Source organism: Desmodus rotundus, chromosome 1 (genome assembly GCF_022682495.2).
Source record: "Desmodus rotundus isolate HL8 chromosome 1, HLdesRot8A.1, whole genome shotgun sequence".
In the NCBI taxonomy this organism is placed as follows: domain Eukaryota; kingdom Metazoa; phylum Chordata; class Mammalia; order Chiroptera; family Phyllostomidae; genus Desmodus; species Desmodus rotundus.
The window spans coordinates 208,977,990-208,990,868 of NC_071387.1; the positions used below are offsets into that span (position 1 = coordinate 208,977,990).

At 44.7% G+C, this 12,879-nt stretch overlaps 1 protein-coding gene across 1 annotated transcript in view; it reads left to right on the plus strand.

The window, feature by feature from the left end:
• ITGA1 (integrin subunit alpha 1) overlaps positions 1-12,879 on the plus strand; it is a 141,999-nt gene that overhangs the window by 44,365 nt on the left and 84,755 nt on the right. The window contains exon 2 of the mRNA XM_045204810.3: positions 10,351-10,471. Coding sequence (XP_045060745.2) covers positions 10,351-10,471 — 121 coding nt within the window. The remainder of the gene's footprint in view (positions 1-10,350; positions 10,472-12,879) is intronic.

Genomic DNA, 12,879 nt, shown 5'->3' on the forward strand with positions numbered 1-12,879 from the left:
GAGCTGATCTGTGAATTCCCGCCTTTGAGCCTTTGACCCTGGGGCGGGGCTGGCTCTCCCTCCAGCCCCAGCGCAGAGCCTGACACTGGAGAAATGGAACAAAGCATTTTTTTTTTACTCAGAAAGGCTCATTTCCAAGAGAAAGTGAATAAGAGAGAAGACCGGGCTACTGTACAGCTTCTCCTTCCAAGCTCACCAATCAGTCAAGTGCAAAGGGAGGGCAGACGTAGAAAAAGACAAGGAGCATCACAGCTAGTGAAGCCCCTGTCACGTGCAAGGAAACAGCAGGGATGGGGCGTCAGCATTTTCCTCTAAAAACATATTAAGTTCGAGTCACAATTTTTATCTCCTTCTGGGAACTGTTGTCTTCCTTCCCTTCCCCCCAGTCCCAAGGTAACCTCTACCTGAATTTGTATATGACAACTACTTAGTCACTAGAGTCGCGATACTAACTAAGGACAAGAATGCTACCATTTAAGAAAAATGTTGGCTGCCAGCTTGGAGGGATATTAACTGTAACATCTGTATGTACTTCAGTTTCGACATACCCTCGTGGGCTAGTGGAAAGAATGTGAAGGATGATGCTACTGGATAGAGACGGGATTTGGACCCAAGCACTTACTGCTCAACTTATGTTCTTCGTACGAAAAGATCATTATGGTCTGGTCTTAGCAACGACAATTATAGCTAAGAAAACAAAGTTTCCAGCTATCTCAAAACAGAAAAGAAAGCATCAAAAATTATCTCTTCCTCCTGAAAAGAAAACAAGCATTCTACTGACCCTTGCCTTCTGAAATATTTCTACATTCCAGGATACTGAGATTGTTCTTCATTTCTTATAAACAGACCCCGATGTCCTTTAAAATACTTTCTGATTTCTTTTCCAATCTGTTTTCTGGTAAATAGCAAGTTCTATTCATTTAGCTTACAGGATCTTCTCTTGATAAACTAGATAAGTTTTAAATTTATCAGAGATACCAAAGAACTTTTGAATGAAGAGAATGTTTGTTAGTGAATGATGCCATGGAAAATTTTTATAATAAGTAGCTCGGAAAGAAAAAAATTACACAAAATTATTTCCAAGTGGTAGTGTATTATTCGGGGTAGCACTAAGCCATCCCCCAAAGTTAGGCTGTTAAATGGTATGGGAGAATCAATAGTGACATCGCTTAGTGTCTGGAATTTGAAAGCCAGTTGAAGCCCTGGGAAGCTCTAGGATGAGCAGTCTTTTTCTTCAGTTGGTTTTGTTTTACGTTGGGGTTGGCACAGTATTCCATTTGTTAGCTTCTTGAAGCCCTTCGTGGGTTAATGTTAATGATTGACCACTCGCATGTTAAACCAGAAAGTATTTAGATAACCGTATTGCATCCAAAAGGAATGTTACAAGTCTGTATACTTTGCCTCCTGCTTCTGAGCAATCTGGCAAATAAAAAAAAAAAATGAGAGATCACGGCAAGGTAAATCCGATATCTCTTTAGGGTCGGTGGAGAACTGAAATGTAGGGAGACTTCATTTCATATGTTGGCTGCGTGTCTAAAAACTTGCATACAAGTCACAATATTTAAAACGTCTAGGCACGTCCCTTTCTGAAAAAATACTGTAGCTGACTCCAAATGCCAGTAATGATTTTCAAGCTGAGTAATCTCAACCTCATTTAACTGATATTTTTTTCACTTTCTGGAATTTCATTAGTGAAGAATATCTAATATACTTTATAGGTAATACAGAGAGGTACGAATGACCCCATTTTTAAAAAGCTTTAAACTTTACTCCTGACATTTCAATAATTAAATAAGTGCTTTCAAGTAAAATGTATATTTGAAATTTTTATGATTTTTTCCATTTATTTCCATTTCATTGTTTGTTATACCTCAGTGCGTTTTCACTTAACACAATCTTAACTCCAAATGCCAAATTTTACAATGAAGAAAAAGAGAATGGCTGTTGACTGTGTTTGTACTATTTGCACATCAGGTAGCTAGAAAACCCCTTCTCTCCCCGTTTGAGAGGTGTCGGGGGTTCGATCTCAGAGTCGATCTTAGCCCGCTGCGCCTGCGCTCTGCCCGCGGAGTCCTACAATAAAAGACCTGAACAAAAGGTGCACCTTTGTTAACGGGTTCTGGTCAGCAAGTTCTATGAATTTACATATAATTCTTCTCAGTAACACTGCGAGTCAGGCACACACCGCCAGCCCCGAGGCTATTTGTGCTGGTGCGCACAACAGGTGGCTTCACGCAGGAAGGCAAAGAGGTGGTGCACACGGTGATAGAGACGGTTTTCAGTTTCCTAGTTTTCACTGGCTTTACTCAACGTAGAAGCCAACAAACCAACACAAAGGAAGTAGGGAAGGGGCGCTGTCCCCAGAGAGGCAATAGAAGTATCTGAAGTCGTGACCCTGTCTCCTCCACTTGGACGTGGGGTGTGGCTGACATTCAAAGCTGACCCTCAAGCCACCCAGAAAAGTTGTTTCATTGAATGGTATAAGGGAATCAGTACTGGAATCTCCTAGTGCCTGGAACTGGAAATTGCCAGTTAAAGCTATGGGCAAATTGGAAATCTTTCCTTTTGCTTTGCCCACTACCTCTTTGATTTCCTGGCCCTCGTAAGTACCTGTGTGCATATCATTTAACAAAAATAACCTTAGAATGGAGGTTAGATTTCTGGAATCACTGAGAAGAGATTATATGTAAACTAATAAAAACGCATTGAAAACTTTTCATGAACAAAATACAACTTTATTTAGATTCTTACCCATCCAAATCCCTTGAGACTCTGGGTAAATACTTGAGTAGGAGGCCAGCTTCCTCCACCCAGAGGGGTAATTTGCCTTCCCTGTGCTGCGCAGCGTGCTGTGTAGCCACGGGAACTAATGAGCTCGGCCCTCAGCATCAGGGCAGCTGGGGACAGAGTTCCTGCGTGTATTCCACAAACACACGAGGCGTGCTTCCTGCTGTGGGACCCCCAGACCCCTAAGGTTCTCAGCTCTTTCATCCCGTGAAACACTGAGCCAGGAGACCACACTGCAAGGGTGGAGGCACTGGGCTGAGGGACTTGAAGAATCTGGGGAGAAGGGGCAGTGTGAGAGGCGTGGGCAGAGCCAGCAGTTACATGTGGCAGGAGGGGACGGGGAAAGAGCAGACGCCTATGGGTACTACAAAGGAGAATAAACCCTGGAAGAACAAACTTATGCAGGAAAACTTTAAAGGGGGATTTTTAACAAAGGATGTTTGGGAAACACTCTGTTGGAGTTAATATTCTGGGCAGCTCTGACAAGAGGGGACAAGTTCTTACAGCCAAAGTGACCTTTATACGAGAAATCTTGGTTTCTCTGTTTACTCCATCCTGTTCCATTTAACAGACTTGTATGAAGCTCCTACTGGTGCCAAGAATTAGGGCTCCTTGCCCCCTCCCCACCAGCTGTCTACACACACACACACTCTCTCTCACTTTGAAGTCCAAATGCCATTTGTAAGAACTGGAGGCCTACGGGGCATTAGCACTAAAAGTCCAAACAATTCGCTCACTGCACCACGCTGAAGTCGAAAGCCAGCTCCTCAGGATGAGACTTGGAAAATGCTTCAACAACGAGGTGTTTATTTGGATTGGCTTCTCTGGGCTTGCCGATGGCGGTAGATATCTTGCTGACGTATTACGTCATTTCTAATGAAAGAACTTTGAATGGTGAGATTGACCGAGCCAGAATTTTTTTTTTCTTACATAACTCCACAGGAAAGTTCCACTTGTTTGAAGGAGACTCTGAGTTGAATATGGTGCTTTTTGCAGAAAATACAAGTATTGGAGGTTATGATGCCATGTGTGTGGCCGCTCTACTCTTTGCACAGGGCTCTCAGCCTGTCTTCTTTTCAGTCTATCTTTGTGTCCTGGGGCTTCACCAGCGCCGTGCTTTGGCCCCTCCTCCTCAAGACTGCAGCTCTGTAAAAATAATCAACAAGAATGGGGTAATGCTGTAATGTTTTTGGACAGGTTCGGTTAGAATTTTGACCAGATTTTATCTTTCAAGGCATCCATGTACACCAAAATTGAGATCTGACTCACTTAGCCTATTAAGAATCATTAAACTAATTAAGATTTCAGATTCACAGCCCTGATATTATAAAGATGGTTCATTGTTTATTATGAGGTGAGGAAAGGGCTTCTAACTTTCACCAACTTTTATCATTAAAATATTTTTCTTCCAACACCCTGGACTGCCTCAAAGTTAAATATATTTTATCTACATTTTAGGAGAAAACAAAAAGTACATTTGGAGTTATGCAAAACACCTAATTTGTTACAAACATCGTTAGAGCAAGGATGTGTGACTTTGGAGTTACTACCCATTCAAGAAGTGGATGAACTCTTCCCATCAGGGGCCCGGGATGCACCAGTGCCCAGGTTCGGGGAGGCTGGGCCTCTGCAGCTCCGCACCATGGAGGTTGCACAGCCCGGGTGTGCTCTGTGAGTCTCAGGTGGCTTAAGACAGCAACTCATTAGTATGACCTGCATAGAGTGGAAGAGTCACCCCAGTCTGGCTCATCCTGTCCTTGGAATAGACTTAGACCTTGGAAGTAGGTTAGAGGTGAGTCCATTGTCACTGGAGGGAGAGAAGCCTCCACTTGCTAGTCGCTGAGAACCCCTGTGGCGTCATAAATAGGCCCCGCCTCTCAGGGCGGGAGATGAGACTCCAGGGAACCTGTCTGCAAGGCCAGCCGCCTTCTGCCCGGCTCCTCCGCCAGTCCTCCCCTGGGAGGGCCTGACCCCTCCTCTCCGACTTTCTTCAGACGTGTCATTGCAGCTGGGTATAGAAGCAGGAAGTCTGCTGTGGACTGGGGTCAGTGAGCCCCTGTCCTCCCCACTGATGTCACACACCTGAACCACTTTTGAAGCTATAATGGGTTACCAGAATGGAGGGAAATCCTCTTCCGAAATAAAATTCAACTGCCAGGTGGCACAGTGACTCTGGATTTTACTTATGAAAGCTGTTAACTCATTACTGAGCATTCTCTCGTACCACTGCATAATTTGTGTTTCTCACAGCAACCAATACCTGGCAGGCATTGCCAAGCTCATTTTAAATAGCATAACCTCAAGCTCATGCAGAACAAGTCATTTGCTGTATTTTTTTCCCAGCTGGTCTGGAAGAGCTCTGAACACAGGAGTACTGCCTATTTGTATTTATATTTATATAACTTTTTATCTCTAGGGTCTAGCATATGTTCCACCCAATGTAAAGACTTCATTAATATTTGTGATGTAGTTGAATACATCTGAATAATTGAGCAAATAAATGAGAGGGGGAGTTTTAAGCCCACATTCATATATCTCTAAAGATTGCCATCTTTCTATACTACCAAGGAATTTGCTCTAAAAACCATTAACCATCATAGCACAATTATCATTCTTCCTGATCTTAATATTATATCATCTTTTCACTATGTTAAAAATGCTAAATATAATGTTAATTTATCTGATTATTTTTAGATTGGATGAATGTGTAGCAAGTTGTTGAAAGAAAGCAAGAGCATTTTAATACTTATCCCTCATCACCATTTATGTGATACCCGCTAGCCTTGGGCTTGGAATTTAAAATATTCAAAATTCCATTGGCTATTCAGTAGTCCAGTCAGGATATTCCTAAATCAGAATTTCTGGACCACCCCAGAAAGACAGACTTTCATCACTGAGGAGCCAATGGGCTGCCGTGGCTGTGCCTGGGGCTCGGAGGAGGTGGAGGAGGCAAGCCTTCCTTGTCCCAGCGATGCACCTGGAGGTGCCCAGGCTTGGCCCCTCGTTCAGCTCTTCCTGCTTGTCCCAGCCTCAAATACTCCAAAGCCACAAGATGATTGAAGCTCTCACTGGCCATTTGAGGGTTCTGTGGACCTGAGTCATCTTATTTTTATCAATCTGACAGGCTCAATAGCTCTGTAGTCACAAAGTCTGTGATTTGGCCTCAGAAGGCCAATGTTGAAGTCCTGTGTCTGCCACTGACACAGCCTGGTCCTGGACAAATCATGGAACTCTCTGGGGTCCAGTTTGCTCACCCCGAGGGGAATGACTGCTGGCCTGCCTGATCTCCACAGCTCACTGACGAGCTCAGCACCATTATTCACGTGAAAATGTTTGTAAGCAGAAAACACTGCACAACTCTAGGTTGTTTCTCTCTCTCTCTCTCTCTCTCTCTCTCTCTCTCATTTAGATGTCTTTCACATCAGATTCTGCCCTGGAGTAAAGAATTTGTACCACATGATCTCTCCCAAGGGATACCCACCACCTCATCTTCCTCCTCATTTTTTAGCCATAAGACAGATAACATACACATATAACCATATTTGAAGAAGAGCAAGGTTTTTTATTTCTTTCTCCCCAAACAGGTGTTTGGGCTGAAGTCCCCCAAGCAGCCTCATCTAGAGCTCTGAAGCCAGGGTTCCTCTCTTTGCTCCGGCCCCCCGCCCCTCCAGCACCCTCCAGCACCCTCCAGCCAGGGCCACCACAGCAGAGGCTCCTTCCTAAATCTGCCTCTCAGGAGACAGTTACAAGGGCTACTAGTATCCTCTCTTCTACATCCTTTGCCACATCATCTGTGACTGGTGTGGCTCAGGGGGTGGGTGTCGTCCCACAAAGCTAGCGGTCACCAATTCAGTTCCAGTCAGGGCACATGCCTGGCTTGCGTGCCCAGTCCCCAGTGGGGGTGGGAGTGTGTGTGAGAAGCAGCGATCAATGTTTCTCTCTCACATCGATGTTTCTCTCCCTCTCTTTCTCCCTCCCTTCCCCTCTCTCTGAAAATTAATTAATTAATTAATCCTTCCTCATTTCACCTTCAACAAGCCCTTCCCGGTTTAGGGCCAAGTTATAGAAACTGAATCCACATGAATGACTCAGGAATCCTGGGGGCACGTGGGCAGATTTCTCCACCCTCCTGAGCCTCCTCCTTGCCTGCTCAGTGGAGATAATAATGGGATTTAATGGTAGGTTGTTGGAAAATTATGTGAGGAGGAGCAAGCGGAGAGGAACGGAGTAGGTACACGACACTGTTGTTATGAAGAAAAAACATCTTTGTTTGCTAGTACATGTGAAACAAGAATTTATTTTTGACCTACGACTATTGCCTATGTGTTATTTCCCATCATGTTCACCTCACCTGGGCCCAAAGCCGCCTCGCTGTTGTCTTGCTTTGTTTTTGTTTGACTTTGAGTGAGTCGGATTTTGCTTTACTTCTGGATGTCAAGTTCCGAGACAGCACAGTATGACAAAATGAACATTGAACCAAAGCTACAAGAAGCTGCTTTGACTGTTTATGCCCTCGTTTGAATCAAAAGAACAAAATGTAAACTATTTCTTCTGTCTGAGGCTCCTGGGTGCCTTGCAAACATGAAAGAGGCTGATTTACAATCGCTTTGGGCAAATCGCCTGGAGCGATCTGAGGGCAGGAAATGAAAAAAGTGCAGCACACACCCCCGGACATTCCACACAACAGGAGGAATAAACAAAGGGGCCCAGAAAGGAAACCAAAGGCTCCTGGTCTTATATCGACAGGCACCATAAACGCGCCTTTGGGAGAGCGTGTGCTAGAGATAACAAAGTGCTGGAAAAATCCTCCAAGAGGGCTGATGTTGACCTCGGTTAAAGATAACCCCTTTCCTCTTTGGTCTACAGGATGCTGAGTGCTTTTCATTTAGGGACACTCTGTTACCTGCATCGGTATTGTGTTACAGATCTACGCCTCTCAGCCCAGAACAGGAATCGGACTTCCTGGGGGTGTGGCTGGTTGTAGACACTGTTTCAGGAGCTCTGGGTGAGCCTGAGATTCTGGACCCCTGGGAGCTCCGGGGTGATGTGGATGCTGCCTACTTGCTTTCCAGTCATTTTCCAACAGAACCTGTGGTGGTGGGCTTCTGGTTCTGGTATGGAGGACGGTGGTCCTCCACTCAGGTGATTTGGGGTTCAGGGGAATTTGGTACTGTCTGGAGACGCTTCTGAGCTTCACAACTCGGAGGCATCCATGGGCGGGGCCAGGGATGCTGCTAAGTGCCTACAAGGCCTCGGACAGCCCCTCCTAGCAAACAATTTTCTGACCCAAAATGACAGGAGCACCGAAGCGGAGAAACCCTGCTGTAGAAGTACTATTTCGTGTGTTTCTCTTATCAAAAACAATCTGCTGAACGGATTCAAAAATAGAAGTGAAGCTGTGAGGAAAGGGCATGGGCATGTGCTATTTAGTTTGGAGTGGGGAGTGAACAGTGTTTAAAACTGCCTTCAACTACATGAAAGGCAATTATGCAGAAGATGGTAACCAGCTGTTCACCACCACCCTCGGGAATTGAACAGGAAATGTACATAAATGGGCCTGCGCTGCCCATCCTCTCTGCTCCGCATCTTCCGCGCCAGCCAGGCGGATCTCTCTAAGATCTCGCTACCATATTTGTCCCGTTCTATGTCTCATTATTGCAGAGACCCTCCCGGGTCCTTGGGACATATGGTCTTCTCACTGCCAAGCCACACCTCTCCCTCCACTTAAAGATCTGACTTGAAAGTTTCCATCTCCGTAAAATCTTCCTTCATTATGAGGAAATTGTTAGCAGTTCGCCTCTAACTACACCTGGCGCCCTTCCTCCTGTGGTGTGTTATCTTTCCTCCTGGAAGTATGTTGTTGTTCATCTGGGTACAAGGAGCTCTGCTATTTTGAGAGGCAATAAGAAAGATGAGTAAGCAAACCCTTGCTTTAAAGAATTTTCCAGGCAGAGATACAGAGAACAAATTGATGGTCACCAGATGGGAGGGGACTGGGGGCTGCGTGAAGAAGTTTATGAGGTTAAAAAGTACAAATTGTCAGTTATAAAAATGGTCACAGGATGTTAATTGTAACATAGGGAATTCAGACAAAATAATATTGTAATAACCACGTATGGCATCAGAGGGGTACTAGATTTATTGGGGTGATGACTTTATAAATTATATAAATGCCTAATCGCTGTGTTGGACACCTGAAGCTAATAAAATAATGTATGTCAACTGTCATTGAAAAATGAATTTAAAAAATAAATCATAAAAGAATTTTCTAATCTAGGAAAAAAGTCTCATACAGCTAACTACAATACAATGTAAATACTGTTTGATAATTATCTCTATGAGAGAATTTTTTAGATAAAAGAGGAGGGTTTAGTAATGAAAAGACTATTTTCAGGTGAGGAGATCAAAGAAAACTTTATAAATGGGTATATATAAGTATCTGTTTTTTCATGAAAATATTTTTGTTTTTTAAGAACAAAATTTTCTCTTAAGTTATGTCTGATTCTATGCACCAAAGAAACACTTCATACTGGTACCAAAATTTGAAGATTATGAAGTAGAACACAGAATGACTTAGAACCTGGATTTAGACTTTATTTATGGAAGAGTGTACAGCGGGTAAGGAAAGAATTTTTCAGGGTACATGTATACCCTGGTTTTAACAAAGGAGAGTGGATTTAACCACCCGTGAATGCCCCCTCTGCTGCTCTGTGATTTTGTAAGAGACTGCTCTTAGAGAAGAGTTCTGAGCTATACCTGCGGGGGGAATGCTTTGGAATTTCACACGAACACTTTGCAAACCAGCGCCAGACATGGGGTTGCACCATCCAGAACCCTTTCAGGAGAGACTCACCCATGAAGGGTTTCCATTACCTGAACTGCAAGGGAACTGAAGAGATTCGACCCTCGTTGACTCTAGCATGTGCCCGGCGCTGAGTAAGCTGTAGCTGCAGCCTCTGATTTCATCTCAGCAGTGACTGGGGAGGAGGCCCCACCACCAGCACTGCAGGGGGTTCAGTGCGTTATTAAAGGGAGCTTCCACCCTTCCACCTGTGGCTTGATCAGGGAAACAGCACATCTCAGGCCTGCACAGGAAGCCTCTCTGGGTGGAGACAGTCCCTCGCCTTCCCTCGGGAAGCAACAAGGAGAAAGCTGCCTCCCCCTCCGCACCCGCCACGGTTTAAATGGTGATCCTTTGTCATCAAACTGGAGGAGGAAGCTGTGCGCCTTTCCCTGGTGGCCATGCAGGTTGTGGGGCTCTCTCTGCTGGAAGACTCGCTGGAGCCTGCATTCCTGCACCTCCCCACAGGCAAACCTGAAGCTCTGGGAATGATACAGATACTACCTTTCTATAGGGTGTGTTCGAATGTCAGTACTCACCCCCTTCAAAGCCCGTACACTGATTTCCGGTCCACATACGGTTACTATCATAGACCCTGGTTGTAGTCCTCAGCCTTTGCACACCAATGCTTTCTGGTAACCCCAAGAATGCCTCCCATAATTTTAAACATGGTGGACTCTTAGCGGGCCCCGTGTCACTGGACTTTGTCTTCTCTCTTACAGTGGTCCTTGGCTTCTGCGTGTCCTTCAACGTTGACGTGAAGAACTCCATGACCTTCAGCGGCCCCGTGGAGGACATGTTCGGGTACACTGTTCAGCAGTATGAAAATGAAGAAGGAAAATGGTAAACCAGCGTGTTTTGTTGTTGTTGTTGTTTAGTTTTCTTACGCAGTAATGAAAAATGTTATTTGGCTACAGTTTGCTTTGTGAATGAGAGTTCAACAGAATGAATCACTTACAGTGGGAATTGCAGTTCGATCATTTGGTGATGGAAACTGACAAAGGAAAAAAAGAAAACTTTCCTGGCAATATTGAAGGAAGTGGTTCGTGCCATGTGTGAAGCCGGGGTTGACCTCAAGGAAGGTCCTTATCCCAAAGAGTCGTCATGGCGTTCCCTAACTACGTTATCACAGCAGGGTTCTTGAACCGTTCTTGCTTTCAAGCACCTGCCATTCAGCAGAGAGGGCTGGGAGGCAGATGAGGTGCTGCCTTTGAAAGGGTCAGTGTTGCCGCGGCAATGTAATATTGGGCTTCTATTTTGGTACTTTACTGAGCTGCTCAGTTTGGTCTTCTACTTATAATGAACCTTACTGAATTTCATGTACATACTTTTAAACACTGTAATGTTGGACAAGTTCAATTTAGGTATGATTTCTATGACTTTTTAAAATTCTATGACTTTCAGGTATACATTGTAATTCAACATCTGCATACACTACAAAGTGATCAGCTCTAAAAGTCTAGGTACTGCCCACCACGGGCACGTGACACCCTTCACCCCTTCCCCCCCACCTCCACCAAGCCTCCTTCCCCTCTGGTAACCACAGACCTGTTCTCTGAAGTTGCGTTCTTATCACAAAATAATAATAATAATAATAATAATAATAATAATAATAATAATAGCAGCTAAGTAGGGCAGGAGGAAGCCTTTGGGGGGGATGGATATGTTTATGGCATAGATTATGGTAATGGTTTTGCAGATGTATACTTGTCTCTAAACTCACCAAGTTGTGTACATTAAATATGTACAGCTTAGTATATGTCATTCTTATTTTAATACAATGTTTTTTTTTAAAGTTACTCCCCTAGGTAAGTGTAACTACTTAGGGCCAGAGCTAAAAGTAGAACCCAAGTCTCTCCACATCCACTGTATGCATTTCCTTTAGTAGAACTATATTACTTTCTCACTAAGTGTTGATAATAACTGTGTTTGCAGTGTCACATTTTCCTTACTAACATGTGTGTGTGACTTTGTGAGCTTTTGAAGGCATGTGGCTGTCAGATGCTTTAATTCCATTTAACAATCCATGTTTACAGTGATTTTATGGAAAAGGGTGTGAAAAATCAGGCCAACAAAAGCGATGTGAACTGAAAAGTGAGCAGACCATAAAAACCTAAATGTCCAAACCTTGAAGGGGTAGGATGGTAGCGGCATATTGTCCCAAAGATCCAGGCGCTGGTCGTGCAAAATGAATTTTAGGAACACATTGGGATGTTCTGTGAATGTTTATAAAGTCAGAGAGGATGCGAATCTACTTTAATAAATGGACTATGGAGTAGTCAACATATTTGGGAGAACACAGATTCTGCTACTCTTCTCCGGAGGTAGGCACCTTCGTCAATCACATGCACAGCTTATGTTTCGGAAGCACATCGTCCTCGGATTAGTGAAAACCCACCCTGACCCATCATGCATCCTGGCTAAACTCGACAGGGTTGGTCCATTGCAAGTGCAATTGGTACGTTGGAAAAACCTCGCTTTAGCTATTTTGAAACAACTAACAATTAACAAAAGAGGCAGCCTGATGCCCCTTTCCCTTTCTGAAGTTTACGGTGAAGTGTAACTTACTGTATGTCTTCGCCTCGGAAACCGCGTTTTCTCAGCACAGAACGCACTGTATCGCTGACTCCGATCAGCTGGAGCTCGTCATGGTGCGCACAAGCCGAAGCAACCACAGAACTGAACTGCAGTGTGGTGCGGAGAAGAGTCACAAAGAGCCTAGTTGGCACAATGATGTCGCTTTGAAGAGGAGAACTGAAATGTGCTGAGCACCGCACACGTTTCCCGACTCGGCGGCCGTCGACAGTGCAGCTAGGTCTGGGCCACGTGGGAGAGCACCCATGACGTGTGGGCGTCCCACACCCGTGCCCTCTGCTCCCTTCCACCAGCGTGAGTGGACTCACCCTTTCCACTGGTCCTCCCAAAACCATTCTCGGGGGCGTCCATGACTTCGGTGGGCCTGGGTTCCCACAGTAGATTTCCAGGATGCCGACACCTCCCAAGCCCATCCTCAAGCCAGTGCCCAAAGTCTGCGGGCTTCGTGACTTTTCCCTCGAGGACCCCGCTGAACGCCAGGTCAGGGTTATGAGGGGGCTCTGCTGATTGATGGCCTGTTTCCCATGTACATGTGGTTTACATAAAGCCTACTCCAGCTGGCGGTTAAAAGCCCTTTCAAAGGTTCTATCCAATTTTCTCTTACCTATTTTAGTATAATATTTACTTTACATTGCCTACAGTATCTTTTGAAGTTT